This window comes from Erpetoichthys calabaricus, chromosome 2, assembly GCF_900747795.2.
Source record: "Erpetoichthys calabaricus chromosome 2, fErpCal1.3, whole genome shotgun sequence".
NCBI lineage: Eukaryota > Metazoa > Chordata > Cladistia > Polypteriformes > Polypteridae > Erpetoichthys > Erpetoichthys calabaricus.
The window spans coordinates 35,063,458-35,086,868 of record NC_041395.2 but is presented as its reverse complement, the minus strand read 5'-3'; the positions used below and the strand labels follow the sequence as shown (position 1 = coordinate 35,086,868).

The following is a 23,411-nucleotide window of genomic DNA, read 5'->3' as shown; positions in this document are numbered from 1 at the left end:
GTTCTAGTAGTAAATGACAAAATGTAGGCATAAACTATATAATGTATGAAGCCTGAAGTCCAAATATCAAAGAAACACTTTCACGAAAGGTACAAATATAACAGAACAAGTGCGCTTTTATTCAAAAATATAACTGCAGAAAAAAAAAAAAAGCCGCCTTAGTGTGTGACATTGACATTCATTTACTACGACGGCCCCGTGGCGCAACAGTATCAGTTGCTGATTGGGAATCAAAAGGTCACGAGTTTGATCCTGCTCAACTCCCTTTTGAGAAGTGAACTGCACTTATTTTTACTATTTTAGAATAAAAAGATACATTTGATTTCAGTCTGTAACAGCCGGTGTAATTTATGATATTTGTAAAGGTTAGCTTTGTTTTTGTTTTTTTTAATTCACTTTTCATTCTCACAGTCGCGTTCAGGATCCTTCCCTACCCCATCTGACACTGCTGTTTTCACATAAAGATGCGCTATAGCTCTGCAATGTATCACGATACATACGGCCGCGTGTTTGTTTTCCCCCAATCTTGCCAGTCCCCACATGTTGCTGTATGCTGTTTCTTTTTTACTCCAGGACATGCAGAGGAAAGCATAGTAAAGAGCAGTAACTTCAGCGCTATATGCAATCATCAGACACTCCCCATCTGGCACTGCTGTTTTCACATAGACGCACTATAGCTCACCCAAGGAGCGCCCTTCCTACATTTACGACATGTGTACTTGTGTTGCAGTGTACACACCTCTCTGTGATATGGTTCCTATTACACTGAACAAGCATCTGTAATTTGCAGCTCTGTTCATTATCTCAAAACAAATATATGTGACGTTTTGAAGAAATCATTTTATGACGCGAATAGTACCAATCAGAAAACATCGTCGAAGTAATGCAATATTATTTGAAAATGAACAGTGTCAGATTGGGTGTGATTTATACCGGTGCTGTTACTTAGAGTCAGATCAGAAGCTGAATAAGCTCCCGTTCTGACTCTAAGTACAAAAGTATGAATTAATCAACAGAAATAACCGCGATCGACATTTTAACCTTAATGATTTAAAGTGCATACCAATTTGTAAATTTTATGTCCGTTTGAGGCTACAAAGAAAAAAAAAAACACTTCTTCCCCAGTGGGGAATCGAAGTCGGGTCTCTACAGCGCAGCAGGGCTGCTGTGCTCTGAGTCAGCAAATCTCAGCGTTACGCCACGGAAGGTGTTGTTACAGCATTGAACCTTTTGTAAAAGTGTTTATTTGATGTTTAGCCATCAGGCTTCACACATTCTATAGTTTATGCCTACATTTTGTAACATTTATTATTAAAATATGAAAAAGTTTCTGTTTTAACAATGTGTTTACACAGATTACTGTAGAAACGGAACACACATGAAATGCGTGTGTTCCAAATAACGATCTATTATTTCCACTCTAAAACTCCAGTTTAGTCACTCCCAGATAATCAAACAAGGCATGAGCTGGGAAAACTTAGTGAACATTTTGAAGACAAAAGAGAGGTGAGAACGGTTTTAAGGTGGGCCGGATCTACAAGTTTTTTCGTAGACTCTGGTAATTCTAGTATTAAGGCATTTTGTTATAGAGGTTTTATTTTTTTTTTCTACACTAATAAATTGATTATCCCTTTGCTGTAGGTCATCTATGGAAACTTTCAGATCCAGATGGAAATGGAACATTTAAATACTGTGATACTTTAGCTTTAGCTCAACTTCCATTTCATCTTGTGAGTATGGTTTGCTTGTTGGGATATGTAATGACAATGTTTTAAATCAGCGGCTAAAACAGAATATCCTATTTGTGTGAATCAAACTGATAGTTTCACTTATTTATTTGAATGTTTGTAACCATCCATGTTAGCAAAATTGCTTATTTTAAACTTAGTCATGCCTACTAAAATGAATTAAACTTAATTGAAATTATGGTATTAAAATCATTTATACTCCATTAAGACATTCATATTTCAATTACTACAAAATGAAAATCATTTAAGTAAAAGAATATTACAAAATGTAAAATATTAATTCATTTTAACTTGTCTGCATTATTCATTGTGTGGTACTCAAAGTTTGAGATACACAAAAAGAATGCTTATGATGAATAAAATATCAGCAGCAGAGGTTATATTGAACAATATTGAAGGATAGATTGTTGACTTTAAAATAGAAAAATACAAGCAATATAAGATGTTAAACCTATAATCAACCAGTATTGCAAGCAAAACCAATTCTACATTTGAACAATGGCAGCAGAATTGCATCTGTTGTCTCTTGAGAAACGAAAGAGTATAAGCTGTTTCACATACTGTTAATAGCCCCAGATGGACTATATGATTGCGGTGTGGACTTCAAATTTTCACATATATACAAAATGTCAGTTTATTACAGAGAAGTATTACATTTGTGAAGAACGCTAAAGAAACATTGCTCATAAAGGAAGAATATTGACAAGAATTGTTAGAGGAGAGTAAATACTAAAAGACAAGATTAGCAGCAATTGGCATGAGTAAATTGAAAGTCAAGTAGCATGTAACAGAAATAATGGATGCAGGCCTGAGGTAAAGAAAAGTGTTTAAAGTAGTTATGGGAACTATGGAGTGTTCATTATTGTAGTCTACATTTTTTCAAACCCAGACCCAGATAGATTCTGTGCTTGAAGAAGAGTGAGATTTAAAAAGGGTACGTATATACATTTGTTATTCATGATTACTGTTCATTTTCTTACTTTTAGGTTTACAGTGGAGAGTTGTATCATCTGCAAAGCCTGCTTAGTAATGTTCATTTTATCTGTGCACATGTGCAGTTAGGTCTACTTCCAGAACTTTTACAGGCTTACAGCCTTTATGGTACGTACCATTTGAAAACCTTAATTCTAAATTGTATCTTTACCTTAACTCACAGTGGCATAATGGTGTACCTCATTGCTATTGACTGACTATGCTTGGACGCTAATTTTAGTCCTGATTAGTTTAACTTCTTGTGATAATTTTTCATGTGGATTTCATTCTGGAATTTTATTTTACTCTTATAGTCCAAAGATATATTTTCAACTTGAATGTTTTCTGTTATAGTATGAAAGTGTGTCCAGCTACGGATTGGTAACCAGTCAAGGACCATTTCCTGCTTTGTGCATTGTGTTTCTGTAAGAGGTTCTAACTCACTTTGGCACTCACCCAGAAGAAGTGAAAATAAACAATGGATACATATTTTTTTTTTTTACTTTTTTTTTCAGAAATTGCCTAAGCTGCAACATATAATATGTTTACACTGGTAGAACTGTACAGTATATGATGTTTGCAGTCGTATTAGTAGTTCAGTATTACTGGTTTGTATGTTTAACACAGCCAATTTTCTGTTTTGTTATAGATTCAGTCATTCTACATGAAAATCCAAGTTTAACTTCTCAAAGTTCACTGGAGCCTTTTAAAGATTTTCTTCATCGAAATCACTCCATTCTTTCTCAGGAACCTTGTCTTTTCTGGCAACAGGCTATCAATGAGCCCAGCTATTCTGCTGTCTGTCACAGGGCTCAAAATGTTTTAGACAATACAAGTCCTGGTTTCCATGTGATGAAATGGCTCAACAAACCTCAGAAACCAAGGAACATCATTAGGTAAACATATTTTCCACTGGCCATGTTGCTTTTCGGAAGCAATGAAATGCAATTATGATGCTTATTTTTCAAAGTAAACTTTGCTTTTATTAACACATCTGTCATTATTCAGTAAAACAGTGCACTTTTCCTCTGTTCCTGCTTGTGTGGCTGTGAGTCCATCTGGTAAAATTGCAGTTGTTGGTACAAATCAAGGATTCCTCCATTTGATTACAGCAGCTACAGGCCAGGTGAGATTATTTTCATTGAAAAAATGAAACAGTGTTTTTGTTGATTATGAATATTGGTTTGCATTACCTCACACTAATTTTAGCAGTGTGTTTTAGGACATGCTGCTAGCATAGTCATTTCTTTCAAAACTGTTTGTTCCACATCAATTAAAGTAACAGCCTTAAATATCCTTAATTAGTTCACTAATGTTATCATTGGTAAAATGGATAGCCTTCAGCTTTCTTGAAAAAAACATAAGGATATTTCTCTGAGTATTTTATGTGTTTTACAGGCAGAAGCATTACTGTGTAATGTTGACAAAAACCTAAGAAAAGTCAGACTTAAGAGAAACTTGGGCTTCATCTATAATGGGGGGAAATTTGTGGTGGTTGTCCACCAGGCCCCCTGGGACTCTTGATTTCCCTGAGGGCAACATAAGCAGCAAATACGTTTTGAGGGAGTCAACAGTAGATAGATAAAGAAAGGGGAGAACATGCACACTTAAACAGAGGGGATGAAAGCAAGAAGAAGGCTGATCCTTACAGAACACTTTCTAACTCCTTCACAGCTTTTATTTCTGTGGCACTATAGAAAGGGGAAGGGAAACTAATCTTAATCAACCAAAAAGCAAACTGAGATACCCTTCTCAGAGCACAATATCAAGGGTTTCTTGAGACAGTGATCTACAGGCATGGAAAATACTATATCTTCTTCAACCTGGAAAAAGGCCCAAATATTGTGTTCTTTCAGTATTTTATTATTATTATTATTAGCACCTGACACTTCTTACTACTCTCACGATTAATGGTTCTGTACCCAGGAAACCAGTTTATAAGGTTCACATTTGAGCATGATAAGAATTTTCCAGATGTGTTTCAGACATTGCCAGCCTGTAGCACAACTTAATATCTAAAATAATGATTGTGCCACACAACAAAATGGAGATTTTTTTCATGTACATTTTGATATTAGAGAGAGTGGGGTTGGGAGCATGCACTGATACAGGGTGACGAACCACCTTAGCATCCCAAATTAGGACCCGAGTATAGCTGTGCAACAAGTGACATCTCAGCACCACACTAGTTCAGATAGAATGGAGCAGTGTGAGGTTTTTTTTTTTTTTTTTTTTTTACAATGGCTGGAGTACCAATCCTTCCACCAATCCCCACATTTTCCCTTGCAAGTTGGAGAACCTGCTAATGCAGGTTAACGTCATACCCAGGATGGAGCAATTTCAGGTTAAGGGCCTTGCTCAAATGCCCAACGGAGTGGAATCACTTCTGGCAGTTATGGGATTCGAACCGTTAACTTCAAATTGCCAGCACAAATCCCTAGCCTCAGAGTCATCACCCATTTTGATATTTTTTGCTGTTTTTTTAGCATTGTTCCCAGTTGAAGTGTATTGTGCTTTCTCCTTAAAACCATGAAATTTTTTGAAACACACAGAATAAGTAACATGTTTAAAAATATATTTTTTTTTATTTGGAATATTCCTTTAATGCAGAATTTTTGTCCATATTGAGTTTTACCCAATATTTACCATGTACCATTTGTATTTCAGTGTCATGAACTGATTAATATTTTAAAGTTGTAAAAAATAAATAAAAACAGCATGTTAATGGCATTCATTTAATATATTGTATACAGGAATGTCCACATAGCACCTAAAATTCCTAATCTATATATAAAGATTTTTAAGATGAACATTCAAATCTGAAATATTGACTAATTTGTTGGTTAAGGTTTTTATTGTTTTTAATATAAATGTAGCAGGTTGTGTTTGGTTTTGACATTAAATTCTTTTTTTTATTTTAGAATAGGTATTTAGATATGCAGTCTAATACAAGTGTGCTGCAGCTTATCCAGTGGCAGTTAGCACAGCATAGATCTTCCATTTTACTTAAATGGGATCCATGCATGGACGCAATCGTTCACACAACCTCACTCACTAACACAGAACCAATTCAGTGTTACTGATCAGCCTTAACTGAATCTTATTACACGGTGGGAGACAATCAGAGTTCCCAGAATATCATGAAAGATAAGAGTTCATGCCAAAAATCAAAAAGGAAAGAACCCTTACTAGAACAAAACTATATCTAAGTGCAATGTCACAATAAGGTCACAATGGTAATCTCTATGCAACTATGCAGTTCTATGTGTATTTGTGGATTCACAAAATTGTGAGTTCTAAATTTCTCTCTTATACATTAAAATCTGATTTAATTAATGTTATTCTGCAAACTTACTAAAACAGCTACCACTCCTGCTGTTAATAAAATTTTTTAATCCATTTTTATGTTGCAGTCACAGGTACATTTAATTAACTAAGCAGTATACTTTGACCTAAGTAATAAAGAAATAATCTAATTAAGTTTATGTGCTGTACTGGTACAGTTGGTTAGAGCTACTCTCTCATAGCTCAAGAGACATCAGTTCCCACCCCAGCTCAAATACAGTCCCTTTGGATTTCATTCATTCAACGCTAGTACCTTTCTAGGTAAATTTGATTAATAATAAAAATGTTCTTTATAAACCTTAAGAATAAAGACATACCCTTTCTAAATTAACTTCATTTATTTTTGAGCTTTAATATTTCTTTTGTGCTTACTGCATTCACTTATCTGTACAATATGTTTTTATTCTTCTTCTTTTGGCTGCTCCTGTTAGGGGTTGCCACAGCAGATCATCTTTTTCCATATTTTCTTGTCCTTTGCATCTTGCTCTGTTACACCACCACCTGCATGTCCTCTCTCACCACATCCATAAACCTTCACTTACCCCTTCCTCTTTTCCTCTTACATAGCAGCTCCATCCTTAGCATCCTTTTCCCAATATATCCAGCATTTCTCCTCTGCACATGTCCACTCATTTCTAATACTGTCAATCTTCCTCACACCCAATGCAAATCTTAACATCTTTAACTCTGCTACCTCTAGCTCTGTCTCCTGTCTTTTTGTCAGTGCCACTGTCTCCAATCCTTAAAACATGTCTATCTTGTAGACCTCCTCTTTCACTCTTGTTGGTACCTATCTGTCATAAATCACTCCTGACACTCTTCTCCTCCCACTTCACCCTGCCTGCACTCTCTTCCTCACCTCTGTTCCACACTCTGTTACTCTGTACTGTTGATCCCAAGTATTTAAACTTATCCACCTTCACCAGCTCTACTCCTTGTATTCTTACCATTCCTCCTGCAATTTACACACATGTATTCTGTCTTGTTCCTACTGACCTTTATTCTTCTCCTATCGCCTCCTTTCCAGTGTCTTCTCAACTCTCATTACAGATTACAATTCATCTGCAGACATCATAGCCCATGGGGACTCCTGTCTCATCTATCAACCTTATCATCACCATTACAAATAAGAAAGAGCTCAGAGCCAATCCTTGATGTAATCCCACATCTACCATGAATGCATCCATCACTCCTATCACAGACCTCACCACTGTTACACTTCCCTCGTACATACTTCTCTGCCACTCCTGACATCCTCATACAATACCATGACTTCTCTCTAGGCACCCTGTCATATGCTTTCTCCTGTTTCACAAAGACACAATGCAACTCCTGGCTTTCCCTATACTTCTCAATCAACACCCTCAGAGCAAACATTGCATGGAACCTTTTTGCTGCTCGCTAATCATCCCCTTCCTTCTTAACCTAGCTTCCACTACTCTTTCTCATAACTTCAAACTGTGGCTCATCAATTTTATCCCTCTGTAGTTAAAACAGCTCTGCACAACCCCCTTATTCTTAAAAATCTGTACCAGTACAGTTCTTCTCCACTCACTTCACTCCTGTCACTTTCCAAGATTGCATTAACACTAGAATTACCGAAGCCTACGAAAAAACTCGTAATCCCAGCCCATCTTAAATCCCTTCGCACCACTCTGTCAGCGTCTTTTGTGTTGTAAATGTGTCGATCAGCACAAGCAGCCTGCTATCCCATCCCCCCGCCCACCGCCACAGCTCAATTTGCAAAGAAGGTTCTCAGTGATCAGTGTTTATCTTGAAGTGAAGTGCCTGGAGTTGTAGAAGGTAAATAATAGATTATCATTTGGAATGCATGCGTTTCGTGTGTGTTCCATGTCTACAACAATCTATGTAAACACATCGCTAAAACAGAAATGTTTTTCATGTTTTAGTAATAATTGACAAAATGTAGACATGAAGTGTATAATGTGACTGAAGTCCAAATATCAAATAAACACTTTCACAAAAGGTACATGTATAACAAAACAAGTGCACTTTATTCAAAAATATAACCGAAGAAAAAGAAGTTGCCTTAGGGTAAGTCAATGACTACTTCTTGGGTGGTGCAGCAGTAAGAGTTGCTGACTTATAATCAAGAGGTTGCTGATTCAATTCCCGGGTCCACCAGTTACCATTTTGAGTAGTGAGCTGTTATTTTTATTACTATTATATAATAAAAGCATACATTTGATTTGAAACTGTAACTTTTACAACGGTACTTGTAAAAGTTAGCTCCCCCCAATCCCCCCACCCCACCCCCCCCCCCCCCCCCCAATTTTGTTGTCTCAGGTCTCAGTCACTATCTCAATACAACCCCACCACCCCAGATCTGACGCTGTTACTTTTTATTTGAAACTGGGAATAACTGTGGATGTGAGTGGTGTTTTGAGACAAATGAACTGGAAATTCTCTGATCTAGAGGGATAAAAGCTGACACACAAACGCTGGTAAATCTGCCTTCTTGGTATCTTATTGTCACTTGAATTTTTTTATTCAGTTTTATTAAGTGTTTAGTATGCACCTTATGGTCCATGATGTCAAAGCCGCACTGACAAATAAACAGAGACATAGGTATATATAATATTTGGAATAATTAATTTTATGACCTGTATAGTAATTTTCGGAAAACATTGTGGCACTGATGCAACATTATTCATATTCATTCGCATACCTTTATGCAGTTTTAATCAGTGAGTGCATTTTTTATTTATTTATTTTTTACCATCTTGCCCATTCTCCACATTTTGGTGCAGGGTGGCATTTCTTTTATACTCCAAGACACAGAGGTCAGTTCCATTTAGTCTTTTGCAAGCACAATATATCAACATTCCTTCTCTCCATCATCTCTCCATCAGCTAACTCCCTCCTCTTATCAGTCATACTGCCAATAGTCAAAGTTCCTATTCCCGCTTTCACTCTCTTTACCTTCCTCCTCTCCTCCTGCCTCTGGACACACCTTCCCTCCTGTTCTTCTTCAGCTAGCAGTAGCCCATTTTCTACCAGCCCCCTGTTTGCAAACAGTACTGGTGGTGACCGTTGTGAACCCGGGCTTCAGCCAATCCGGTATGGAAATCTGTGTTGTTTTTGTTCACATATGAATCTGGCAAAATTTTACAATGGGTGCCCTTCCAGAAATAACTCTCCCCATTTATCTGTGCGTGGGACCAGCACAAAGAAACACACATGGTTTGTTCATCCCCTGTGGCTGCGTTATCTGTGCAATCCGTTAATGATCCATTAATCATGGACAATATGGATATCTCGTTATTTATTCCAGGAAATTAGGACAATTGCCAGTATTTGTGATGGTATATCAACTTGTGTCTTTCTGGATGAAGAAACAATATTTTCTACATCGTTCAGTGGGCAAATTGAACAGTGGAACGTTGTAAGTGGATGCAGGTAATATCAAAACTTGCAAATAAAAACCTATTCACTCTATACTGAAATTTCAAATATTTTTCTTTGTCACTTTATGTGGACACATTTCCCCACAATGGAATGAAACCAGATTTTAAATATGGTCATTGTAAAGTAAAAATATAATTACAGCTGACTTTTACCTTAGTCCACTGAGACTACATTCTTTACTTTTTATCTTAAAAGTTAAAATAACAAATTGTTAAACACACTTTATGGGCATGTTGTACACATTGTGATTATGAGTATGTTAATATGTCCTACTTGTCACTGCATGATTTATATAACTTTTTTTACACTAACAATTCTTAGCACCTTTTAAACATATATGATGATGTTTTTATTATAAAATTTAAGAAAATGAACACTGTTAATGAAATACAAAAAAACAATGTTATGGCCCTTGAGATATTAATATGCATCTGTGTCATCAAAAGCAGTCTAACATTTAAATAGGTCTAGATTTACATCTTTAACTTCTTTTAAATTATTTCTTAGGCTGATGCATATAGAAGCACATCGGAAACAGATCACAGGGAGTGATATCAGTCCAGACAAAAAGTATGCTTTAACAGTTTCTTTAGACATGGATTTAAAGGTAAATAATAACTGAACACATATTACATTAGTAATAATGCTTATGTGGGGAATGTAGATGCATTAACATTTGGCTTAACTATGAAAAGACACATTGCTTTATTTGTTTAATGCATAGTATTAAAAAAAAATGATAACACATGTCACAAACAGGAAATAATTTTCTTTTATGTTAATAGAAAATAAAAGTATTGATGTCAAACATAGTGTAGATTACAATACTAAGGGCAATTTATAATAAATATACTTGTATCAATTTAATTGTTTTCACTTTGCATTTCTCTTGGTCAAAACTAATGCAGCAGAGACTAGGTGGAACCTGCCCTGGATGGGGCAGTACACACAATCGACCCAAGTGATTAGTCTGATAAGTTTTGAAATTGGCATCTTTTATTCCCATTGAAATGTGATAGAATGGTAGCTGAGCTTTAACTAAACATTTTTTTTTCCTCCTTGTAAGAAAAAAATGGGTTTTGGATATTTTAATTTTTATCTGGGCAATGTATTATTTCCGTGCAGGTATGGACTACAAATAAAGGAAACCTTGTTGAATCACTTTCAAATTCTTCTCCTCTAAACTGTGTGAGCTTTCATCCAGATGGTCAGCTAATAGCTTTTGGGAGATGGGATCGATCGATAGTTATTTGGGATTGGCTGTCAAAACAGATTTTTAGTGTAAGTATTATAGTAGTTTCGAAAAGGCTTTGCTCTTTAAATGATAAACAAAATACTGCCAAGTCTTCAATGTTACACAGTACAAATGAAAAAGATGTAATGCATCACTTAAATAGACAAAGTAATTAAAAATAAATTTGAAAGTGCATTTCTTTAATAACAATAATAATAATTAACTACTTTTTCTCACCACTTAAACAACTTTATATAGACAGAAGGGAACCATTTCAGCCACCACCAATATGTAGTAGCCACCTGGATGATGCTGGGCAGCCATTATTGTGCCTGTATGCTCACCACACATTAGTTGTAAGGTGGTGAATAGATGAGAGAGATAGATGGCCAATTCTTAGTCTTTTGGATCAACATAATGCTGCGTTATTATTAAAGAACTTGTTTTTCACTACATGGAAGTTAATTGAGTCAAGAACACTTCAAAAATAAGACTAGCAGCTTGCATAGTATGGATTTAGTTGATAGTGTGGTGTTTTATATTAATTCAGCATAAAAATGTTGAACATTACTACCTATTGATGATAATGCATTTAATGTGTTGCTGTACAATCACTACCTAGACTGATAATCCCAAGTCTATCAACTGTCCAGCAGATTTATTACTTTGTCTTTTTTAACTTTTATTAGTTTATCTGAATTATTATTTTTTTAAAAAAACACAACCTTCGATGTTTTAAAGATTCTCCATGGTATTTGACCTTTTAGTAGTATATGTATGTTAGAAGAGTGCATTTACAACTATATGCTATGGTCATATTCTGTCATGTCCTACAGTCTCATTTGTTATCTATAGTATTTTTATTTACTTATCGATCAATTGATTGATTAGCTGTGTTATTTATCTTGTGAGTCTGTATCCTTGTTTTTTATGTTTCTGCTCCTGTATGAATCTTAATTTCCTCTTGAGGTTAATAAAGTTTATCTAATCTATTATTTATCAATCCACATATTAACTGAAATCCCTAAGAGTTATATTCATTTTTATATTAGCTGAATTCTACAAGGCATAGTATAAATCAGTCATGTATACAGGATTTGTTAAACAGATTTGTTAAACCTTGCACATTAAGAAAAGACTTTTTAATTAACATTATTTTATTTAATAATTACTCATTTTAATATGCTTGCCAATTCTTTCAGACTTTGGTTGGCCATATCACAGCAGTGCGCACACTGGCATTCATGCCCACTGGTGACTTGTTGATGTCAGGAGATCTTAATGGAGACATTAGGTTGTGGTCAGTATCGACTGCAGTTTGTATTGGCAGTTTTTGTGCACTCAATGGATCAGCTGAACTTGTTCAGATTTTGGATTGTGGTCAATTAATACTGACAGCTGGGGCTGATAGAATGGTAAGAAATTAGATTTTTTGCCTTTATGATATTTAAGCCAAATCTGCTTTGCTTTAAAAATAATTAATAAGTAACAAAATGTATGATTTTATATTCCTATTTTAATATTTTTTATCTTTATTGAATAAATATGCATTATACTCTGTAGACTATAGGATGGTACAACATTATGGTGCATTAGTTAGTACTGCATCCTCACAGATCAAATGCCTTGGGTTTGATATCCATATCCAATCACTGTCCACATGGAGTTTGTATATTGCACAGGTTTTCCCCTGGTACACCAGTTTTCAAGCCACATCTCAAAGATATGTGTTCTCAACAAATTGTTTCTTCTATATTGGGTCTGTGGGTGTATGAATAAGAGAGCCCAGTGACGTGTTGGGCTCCAACTAATATTAATGCTGAATGAAAAAGTTTCAATTCCCTGCTAACTTGAATTGGATTAAAAGGGTTCCTGAATAGTTTGCTCTGCCATAATATGTTATAATATTGATTTTTCCTTTTTCTTTACTAATTTGTGATTACAGTGGAACCTCGGTTTGCAAGCATAATTCATTCCAGAAACGTGCTTGTAATCAAAAGACTTGTATATCAAAGTAAATTTCCCTATAAGAAATAATGGAAAATGAGATAATTTGTTTCACAACCCACAAATATTTATATTAAAATGATTAATACAAAATCTTCACTCTAACTATTAGAATCATTGCTATCTGTTGGCTCACTGGAATCTTTTTCTTTATTTGCGACTTTAACCAGAAAACCTATCTAATGACAGTTGCTTTTGCCTGTAGAGTCACTACACTTGGACACAAAATTTAAAAAAATGCTTTACACACTGTAAGGTTTCTATACTCTTTTGGGATTCAACCCCCCAACCCCCCAACACGTGGAAGAGCATCCCAAAGCAATCAACCGCAGGCTCTCAGCGCTGCAGCAGTTTGCCGTAAAAGTGAATCAGAAAAGATTGCAGTCATTCTATAAGTGCCTGCCATCGATGGGTGATGCAAGGAACATTATAAATGCGCAGGGCATGTATTACTTAACCACTAACCTGGTCATGACCCTACCTGATTGCTGTGTCTCTGTATAGGAGAGCGGTAGATCCCGCTGCAATAAAGCTGGTTTTGCTAAAGTACTGAGTCTCAGCCTCGTGTTTTGGGGTGCAAGACAGGGACTCACACATTACAGCACTCACTCGTGGTCACCATGCTATAGTAAACAGTATATGCTCATACGGATATTGACTATATGAGTGAGGCAAGCCAACTGAGAATGAGCATAGGAGACGATTATCCACAGTCCCCACGTGACGCACAGCGGATTCGTATTGCAAGACCTCAGTCGTTTATCAAGTTAAAATTTATTACAAATTTTAACTCATCTTGCAAAACACTCGCAGACCAAGTTACTCGCAATCCAAGGTTTCACTGTACTGTATTTGTAATGAAATGTTACATTCATTTTAAATTCAGAAACAATACTAATGGTGAAGTTTTCGGTCAAACCTTTCCCTGGGTCCAAAGGTTATAAAGACTCAAAAGTAAAATTTGTTATTCAGGAGCATTTATGTTGATACTCAAAATATCCATGATTGTCTGCTTGGAGTTTAGTCCAAGTATACTGATTTTCCTCAGGCATCCTAAACATTAGCATGAGGTGCTAATAAAGTTGACTTTAAATGAGTATAAGTGAAATTGGGTGTGTTTGTGCATGCACCCTGTGATAGATTGGTGTCACGTCCAAAACTGATTCCTGTCAGCTATTTTAGTCTCAGAACTCAATGAGTCTGCAATGAACTAAGCTGGTTAAATAAAGGAGGGATCAATGTGCTAACATATAGTTTAATCATTGCTTTGGAATTAGGAGGCTTTTTCACTTGAAGTATTGCCATACTTAAATAAGATGGCATCCAATACTTCTGCACATAGTATATGAGTAGTGGCAACCATCCAATGGAAAAGTGCCCTTAACAACAAATGTGTTCAACTAAAATCACATGATAAAGGACATGATATAACATCCATCCATCCATCCATCCATTTTCCAACCCGCTGAATCCGAACACAGGGTCACGGGGGTCTGCTGGAGCCAATCCCAGCCAACACAGGGCACAAGGCAGGAACCAATCCAGGGCAGGGTGCCAACCCACCGCAGGACACACACAAACACACCCACACACCAAGCACACACTAGGGCCAATTTAGAATCGCCAATCCACCTAACCTGCATGTCTTTGGACTGTGGGAGGAAACCGGAGCGCCCGGAGGAAACCCACGCAGACACGGGGAGAACATGCAAACTCCACGCAGGGAGGACCCGGGAAGCGAACCCGGGTCCCCAGGTCTCCCAACTGCGAGGCAGCAGCGCTACCCACTGCGCCACCATGCCGCCCATGATATAACATTGTGTAAGTAAATCAATATTATAATGAAATGAATCTCAGGAAATTAAAACAGATATTCAATTTTCAAACCCCCTAAAATGATACCAAACTGCTGAAGATGCTGATAACTGTCATGTGTACTATACACTAATTATTGTTCCTGTTGATTTAAAAAAATAGTTAAAATCATTCATTTAAAGAAATTTAAGGCTAATGTGCTTTTTCCATAGTATTTCAGTTTGTCTCTGTCATAGATGTGACCAGTGCGGTGTCATCTAAGTCTGATGTATTGTGAGGTTTCTGAAGTCTTTTGGGACACACCAAAGAGCGATTGCCGCGTCTATTGAGGACTGCTTGTCCATTGCCAAGGCATCCGCAGGTTCGCAGTGCCACAGCATAGCACCGCCGAAACAACTACAGGCCAATCGCTGCCATGCTTTAAGTGCCTGTCGCCAATGGGTGATGCAAGGAACATTATTAGTGCAGGGAACAGTATAACTTGGCCACTGTCCTGGCCCCAACCCTGCCCGTTTGCTGTGTCTGTGTATAGGAGAGTGGTAGATCCCTCTGCGATAAGTAACCGTGCTGTTCCTGTTTCAAGCTGAATAAAGCTGGTTTTGCTAAAGTACTGAGACTCAGCCTCATTTTTGGGATGCAAGACAGGGACTCACACATCCCAGTATTAACTCTGACAATTATGGAGTTTAGAATGAATGCTGTGCATTTTGATCATATCTTTCTATTTGCTTGGTTTCATTCTTCTTATTATTATTATTTCGACTGCACCCATTAGGGGTTGCCACAGCGATAGTAATAAATTTGAAACAAAGCATAATTTTCATTACTAACATACATAAAGGGGGATAAACAAAAGTTATGTGTTTCTGGGTTCAGGTACGTGTATGGTCTGGACATCCTGGACAGAATATTGGACAGCTGGCATCTTCTGATTCTCCAGCTCTCTTTGTGGACATAAGTAGTGAATATATTGCTGTTGGTCTCCACAGTAATGGAATTAGAATCCATCACATCTACTCAGGTCTGTGAAATATTTTATAATTAATCTTAACTATTTAACTGTGTTTTTTGGAATTTTTACTGTATGTCTTTTTTTAACTTTACATATGTATCATTTTTGTGTTTTTCAACAGGCAATGTCATATGGGAATGCAAAGATCCAAACATTTCAGTATCTTGTGTGATTTGGTTAGAGCAGGAAAGACTTCTCCTTTCTGGAAGCAGTGATTGCATATTACGTTTATGGACTCTTGAGACAAGACCTAATATGGAGTGCAAATGTTTCCTGAATGATCATCATGGGCCTATCCTTGCTTTAGCAAAATCTGAATATTTTGTAGCATCTGCTTCAGGTAACCATTACTGTTGTTTAAAAAAAATCAGAACTTCTTATTCAGCATATTAAAGGAGTCGTACATCTTAATATAGCCTGATTGTAGATTCTTAAGATTTTTGCCTTTGTGATGTCTTCTGAGACTTACCAGGTTTATACAGATTAGAAAGTGTAAATGAAATTTTTTACTTTATTTTAAACACCTACATGTAGCCGGGATCTTTACTTTGCACTTTTTTCAACAGAGTACTTCATCTCAGAGTATAGCAAAAGTTCAGATATAGATGGATTGTGTTGCTTTTTTGTGAATTCGTGTTGTCCTTTCATTTGTTTGTGTATTTGTCCTTCTGCATGTACAGTTCTGTAGAATAGTTCATATAACCAGATTTATATACTAAAGAGGTGGGCAATACAGTAATCCCTCGCTATATCGCGCTTCGCCTTTCGCGGCTTCACTCCATCGCGGATTTTATATGTAAGCATATTTAAATATATATCGCGGATTTTTTGCTAGTTCACGGATTTCTGCGGACAATGGGTCTTTTAATTTCTGGTACATGCTTCCTCAGTTGGTTTGCCCAGTTGATTTCATACAAGGGACGCTATTGGCAGATGGCTGAGAAGCTACCCAGCTTACTTTTCTCTTTCTCTTGCGCTGACTTTCTCTGATCCTGATGTAGGGGGATTGAGCAGGGGGGCTGTTCGCACACCTAGACGATACGGACGCTCGTCTAAAAATGCTGAAAGATTATCTTCACGTTGCTATCTTTTGTGCAGCTGCTTCCTGAAACGACATGCTGCACAGTGCTTCGCATACTTAAAAGCTCGAAGGGCACGTATTGATTTTTGACTGAAAAACAAACTCTGTCTCTCTCTCTCTCTCTCCCTGCTCCTGACGGAGGGGGTGTGAGCTGCCGCCTTCAACAGCTTTGTGCCGCGGTGCTTCGCATACTTAAAAGCCAAACAGCCCTATTGATTTGTTTGCTAGAGATTGTTTTCTCTATCTGTGTGACATTCTGTGCTCCTGACACGCACTCCTTTGAAGAGGAAGATATGTTTGCATTCTTTTAATTGTGAGATGGAACTGTCATCTCTGTCTTGTCATGGAGCACAGTTTAAACTTTTGAAAAAGAGACAAATGTTTGTTTGCAGTGTTTGAATAACGTTCCTGTCTCTCTACAACCTCCTGTGTTTCTGCGCAAATCTGTGACCCAAGCATGACAATATAAAAATAACCATATAAACATATGGTTTCTACTTTGCGGATTTTCTTATTTCGCGGGTGGCTCTGGAACGCAACCCCCGCGATGGAGGAGGGATTACTGTATCTACCTTTTGTAATTTGTATAAAACATTTACATTAGAAATGTTATCTATGTTAAGATCAGTACATTATATAGTGCTAATATTTTCTCATATTTAGAAAATGTAAAGTGTCAGTACATGCAAGAAGTGAATTCCAGCAATGATTAGCTAGATTTGTATGCAAACAAGATTTTTTTTTAGACTTTGTATGTTTTGCAAACTCAATTTTTTTTTTTAAATGTTAATTAATAATTTGGTGTTAGTGGTCATAAGTAATTCATTTTTTTTGCTTTACTCAAAACATTTTTTTTTTTAAATGTTGTGTTTTTCTTTATTAGACGACTCTTCTGTGATTCTGTGGTCAATGCAAGATCTAAAAAGTACTTCTTGTAGTAAAAAACCAGTTGCCGTATTAAACGGACATTCTGCAGGGGTTACCTGCCTGTCATTCAGTCCAAGTGGAAGTGAGCTTGTAACTGGAAGTAAAGACATGGTAAGATGCCTGTTTTATTTATTTAGCCTTTTTTCAACAATGTTGTATTAAACAGTGAGTTTTGAAAGAGTGAAACTCTTTACATATTAAGATTTAATACCAAAGGAATAAACCTATAGGTAAAACAGCTTTATAGTATTCTACATATCTGGCAAAAACCATTAGTGTCTTCTGGGCTTCTTTGAGTGTTTCTGCTTAATTCCTGTTGTATTAATCAATATGAGGAAATTTAACATGATGGTCTTTTGTTACTAATAAGCTGCTGCATTGGGTTTGTAATGTCATTTAAGATTAATACATGTTAGCCCTTTCTAGATTATACAGTAGTAATTGTGATTGAACTATTCTTTGTTTAAAGCAATGTATTTTTAAATATTGGAATATAACTCTTCTCTTGTAACATATATATGTGGAAACAAGTATAAAAAAATTTATTAATTTGCCAGGGTTCAGTTGGGGTTGGTTTCGGGGAGAAAATAGGAATTAGTGGGAGATTGTTCTGATTTCTGGGAGAATGTTTTTCTTATATTGTTTGGATAAGTCAGATAGGATTTGCACCAGTTTCGAAGTTTTTGCTGCCTATTGTTACCAGGGGAGAACAGCTAAATGTGTGTTTGTCCTTCACTTAATCGCATAACCATAGTTCATATTTGGCCCGTCTGCTAGTTTACTTTACAAGTCATAACACTTTTAAAAAAAAAAAAATCAAAATACCCCTTTTTGTTAGAAGGAGGATGGGCAGGATGTAATATGAGTGAGGTGGGACAGTTAGGCAGCTGAAATGTGTCGTTAACAGGTCATTAAGATACTGTTCACAACTGTACAGTTTGTTTGATTTGGACCAAGATACCTCCTAACTAATAATATTAGTTTATTCCACATAAATGCTGATGCTCTTATTCATAGCATTTAGTGTGCAAAGCTTTGGTTTGGAATTGACATAATGTTTATGATACATTCCCACTTTACCAGGAATTATTGTGTGACGTTACAGCTATGGCCACAGCTACTGTACAGCCATCCCTGGGTATTTGTCCATGTATTGTAAGGGTCTGACATCTGACCCAACCATGTCCCACAACAGGCAATAAAGACCCAGGAAAAAAAAAGTGTTAAATTCAGTTTGACCAGAGGTGTCAGCAGCAGCAACAAAAGCTTTTAGTTTCTTGGAGATTATGAACCACTTTTGTGAGCAAGGAGTGGTTTCCAAATGATTCCTTTATTAGTGGTGGGGGGGTCGTTATTTTCTAGGAGATGTTGCATCACTTATTGAAGTGACAGAGGAGACAGTAATTTGTGGGATTCTCATAGAATTGAAGGAATTGCAAGAGACTTGGGAAGTTTGCCATGTACTCAGTTTTTACAGTAAAACTGTGTTCTGCCCCTTCCAGAACAGGAATATCACTCCAGTACTGCTCCAGTATCTTCCAGAACAGTAATATCAAAGTCAGTATTTAAGGACTGTGGAGTAACATACATTTTATTCATCACAGTATTGCATTTTTTATGTTTTATATTTTATAGTAAAGTGTATGTTCTACAGTTTATGCCATTATCAGTTATTATAAACGTTTTTACATGTTTTATATGCTTGCATTAGTTACCTTTGTGATGGTAATAAAGCAACTAATTTTCCTTTACTGTCCATTTTTGCCATCTCTTGTTTGGTTGAGAAGGCAAATTTGAATATGATTGTTAGAATACTTACCTCTATTTTTATTAGTAATTTTACTTACCGAATATGGTAAAAATATTTTTTTCCACTATATTGTTTCTTATACTCCTTAGAGCCTTATTTTTTGGGATATCAAGAGTTCACCTAAAATTCTGAGATCTTTTAAGCACTGTCATACAAACTGGATCACAGGATGTGTTTGGGGTCAACAAGCTGTGGTAAGATCTGAAATAATTTATAACCTGGATTAAAGTGAAAAGCTTCACCATAATTTTAAGTTTCAATTCAAAACAGGAATAATCTATCCCCATTAAAATCTCTGATATAAATTCACTCAGAAATATACCTATATAAGCTCAGTGGTCTGTTACAGGAGCTTTTAAATGAGCAGTTATTCTTTGGGGATAATAGTGAAAAAATGGAAAACAGACAAAATTGGATTGACTGTAGCATTCTGCAAATGTAGTGTTTATGATATTTTATCACATTCTGTGATACTGTAAATTTAAGTATGCTATGAAAAATTTGTAACTAAGTACTCAGTAGAGGTTATTCAATTTGTTAACAACAAAAATCCATTTGTTGACTTTTATACAGGTCACTTCTTCTAATGACTGCAGAGTTTGTGTTTGGGATCCTCTGTCTGGAAAATGTTTGAATGAGTATTTAGGACATAGTACAGCAGTGAGCTCTGTCGGTTTAATGGTATGTCCGTATCTTATTCTTGGTTTAAAATGAAACACATCTGTTTTAACAAATGAATGGTTTATTTATGTATAGATATAAAATGTATCTTTTGCACACAGATACACATAAGTCCAGTACACTATTATATATGCTATGTGTAACCAGACCATTAAAGTGATTTTTTCACAATAATTTCCTAAAATTTGTCAAAACAGCAAAATGTTCTCCAAACTGTTAGGGTCTCAAATACTGATAAAAGTTCAATATTAAATAACCATTAGGTAAGAAAACATCCTATGATTCTTTAAAAGGGCTTTTATCTCTTATCCGTCCTTTTTGTCCAATTTTTACAAATTACACTCCACATAAACGTAGAAAGGATGGTACAAAAAGTGACTACAGGACACATGTCACAAATGTGAAAAGCAAAGTGTCTTTTTAAAAATCCTCATAATCCTTTCCGTATGGCATGAAGATACATATAGCAGAAATTGTGTGCTTCTCTATTTTCTCTTTAATTGCCCCACTTTAAAAATGTTGAGAATTCTTATTTCAGTATAAATAAGTCCTGTCTAGTTATAAGGCAATACTTGACATATGAAATCAAGTAATAATACAAATTAGAACATTTTTTGTTTGAATCCCCTTGGTAATGATAATGTTAGCTGTGCAACATCTTTGAGAATGTAAAAGCAATGCATTTTGTATGCAGTTTCTTATAAAATACATTTCTTCTTATATATATATATATATATATATATATATATATATAGTTTTTTTTCTACTGTGTTTTAGTAAGCATAATTCTGCAAATATTTTCCATAATCATATCCTTTATCAAACCCACTTACTCCTTTTTCATATTGACAGTAAAAATGATTATATATTATAAAGCAAAAAAGGTATTTTGGCTCAGTAACTTAATGAAAATAATAGTTTATTAGTTTATTTCTTAAGTTATTCCATTTTCATTTTATTTCTGTACTTCTGTTCCCAGAATGAATATGTCATTTCATCAGGAGATGATGGAATAATTCGAGTTTGGAAATTAACTGGACATGACATCACTCAAATTTCAGCACATGCAGCCAGAATAAATCATTGTGCATTCTCCACCTCCAGATGGAAAAAGCCCTCAGGTAAACATAGTTTTGGAAGAAAAGTCTTCTCTTTTATCTGAGAAAAGCGCTATATAAATGTAATGAATTATTATTATTATTATTAATGACAAACTATTTTTAAAATTCTAAGTTAATATAAACTTTGGAGAACTTCACTTTCATTAAGCATCATTTCATAATTGGTAAACTCTAGACATATACACTAAACAAAATTATGAAGTATGTTTTGTTTCCTGCCAGTGCATATTTACTGTTAAATAAACTAAATATAATAAACATATAGTAAGTTCCTTTCTAAAGGGGGTGATGATAAGATTGTAAAGCAAAACTAAAAAAATATATAATTAGCACTAATTTTGCTCCAACATATTTGATTACCAGACTCTAGGTACCCTATCTGCTGGATTTGATCCCAAGTCTGCTTTCCCCTACATTAAATTTCCTAAAACTCCACAAACTAACCCCTCTCCCTGTCAAATATCTACCATAAACTGAAGTAGAATTTAAGCTGACAGGAGGAAAGAACTTCCTGCTATATTTCTGTTCCCCTTCCTGTACCTCTCATTGTGTACTCTTCCATCACTTCTGTACCTTTCTTTGTTTTGTATACACCGAGTAGCAACATTTCTCTGAGTACTCACAGTGCTGCTGAGATAAGAAAGGAACCCATTCCTTAGAATACCACACTTGTTACATATTATTATTGACAAATAAAAAACACAGATTAGGTCATTTTCTTTTCTGTGTAACATTTTCTAATTTGAGTGTTATCACTAAATATTGATATATTGAAATGTTCTTTCTGAGCTTCTTAACTGGACAGGAAATGGTGTGAATCAGTCAATCAATCAATTAACTTTGCATTATATATAAAGATTAAATATAGAAAAGCACTCAGAGGCAAGAAGAGAGCTGAAGAGAAACCCAGTCTCCCTATTGATTACATAACTGCCTTTTTTCCCCATTTCCTTTCAGAACAAGCACATCAGTATGAAAATCGAGAACTGACATCCGAAGATATGTGGTTAGCTACGGCTAGTGCTGATGGAACAGTAAAATTCTGGCAACCTCTAGTGGTACAAATTCTGGCATAAAACACATTTTTATTTTAAAACAACAGGAAAAAATGCAATGCTGTATGCATAGCTGTTCAGCATTAACTGAAACTTAAAAATGTATAATGATAGCTGCATATCTTTTTGTATGGCAATGAGTTGTGAGGCTACCTCATAACACTTGATCCTAGGTTCACCTCTGCAGTATTCCCTTCTCCTGTTTGGTTCTTTATTGAAAAGTTTGTGTTTTGTTTTCTGAATGACTTCTGAACTTACTCACAAAACTAGAAATTGATATTGATATAGGTGTATAGTGTCATTAATGTCTCATGTACAGAGTGTTCTGAAATTCTTATTTGTGTGTGCTAATGAACATGCACCACATGGCCTGTCCTTGGCTTTGTCATACTAGAAATGATATTATTCCATAATACCAAAAGCAGCCGAAACCTAAACTATGTAAGGCAGTATTAGGAAGAGCTCCAACTAACAGTGTCTGTTAAAGGCTTCAGGTTTTTGAAAAAAAAATTGACAATACACTCAGCAGCTTTGTATATTTTTGCTAAATTTTAGATACTGTATCAGTGTTTTTTGTTTATTGTATCAGTATGCTGCTGCTGGAGAATGTGAATTTCCCATTGGGATTAATAAAGTATCTATCTATCTATCTATCTATCTATCTATCTATCTATCTATCTATCTATCTATCTATCTATCTATCTATCTATCTATCTATCTATCTATCTGTTTTTTTTCCTATTATTTTGAGTGAAGACAAAATACCATAAAATCAATAGGGACCAGCAATATGGGTACAGAACTACTGGTTAGTGTGAATATAATTGAGACAGGTGATTCCTTGACGCATATTTTAACAATGATTATTTTGAAACCTTTCTGAGAATTTTTTTTTTTTTTTAATAATTTACTGTCTTTTTTATTTATGTCCCTTTCAGCACATGAACATATTAAATGGTCACAGTGGTGCAGTCCTTGCTGCAGCCCAAGGAAAAGAAAGCTTTGTCACAGTTTCAGATGACCAGACCCTTAGAATATGGCAACTACCAAAAGAGCAAAGTAAGTGTCTTTACTTCAGAGAAGAATATATTTTAGATGCATTTGGTCACATAAACTGGACCTTTTTGTGTTGAGTTTTGGATACGTTGTGATTTAGTACAGAATTTATGAGCAC

The 23,411-nt window shown here is 35.6% G+C and overlaps 1 protein-coding gene across 1 annotated transcript in view; it reads left to right on the top strand.

Moving 5' to 3' along the window:
• LOC114645749 (telomerase-associated protein 1) overlaps positions 1-23,411 on the top strand; it is a 168,993-nt gene that overhangs the window by 115,376 nt on the left and 30,206 nt on the right. Inside the window, exons 32-47 of the mRNA XM_051923152.1 lie at positions 1,642-1,730; positions 2,735-2,849; positions 3,370-3,616; positions 3,729-3,846; positions 9,361-9,485; positions 10,002-10,101; positions 10,620-10,775; positions 11,931-12,143; positions 15,427-15,571; positions 15,684-15,902; positions 17,527-17,681; positions 19,470-19,574; positions 19,954-20,061; positions 21,041-21,182; positions 22,140-22,240; positions 23,176-23,296. Of these exons, the coding sequence (XP_051779112.1) occupies positions 1,642-1,730; positions 2,735-2,849; positions 3,370-3,616; positions 3,729-3,846; positions 9,361-9,485; positions 10,002-10,101; positions 10,620-10,775; positions 11,931-12,143; positions 15,427-15,571; positions 15,684-15,902; positions 17,527-17,681; positions 19,470-19,574; positions 19,954-20,061; positions 21,041-21,182; positions 22,140-22,240; positions 23,176-23,296 (2,259 nt within the window). The remainder of the gene's footprint in view (positions 1-1,641; positions 1,731-2,734; positions 2,850-3,369; positions 3,617-3,728; positions 3,847-9,360; positions 9,486-10,001; positions 10,102-10,619; positions 10,776-11,930; positions 12,144-15,426; positions 15,572-15,683; positions 15,903-17,526; positions 17,682-19,469; positions 19,575-19,953; positions 20,062-21,040; positions 21,183-22,139; positions 22,241-23,175; positions 23,297-23,411) is intronic.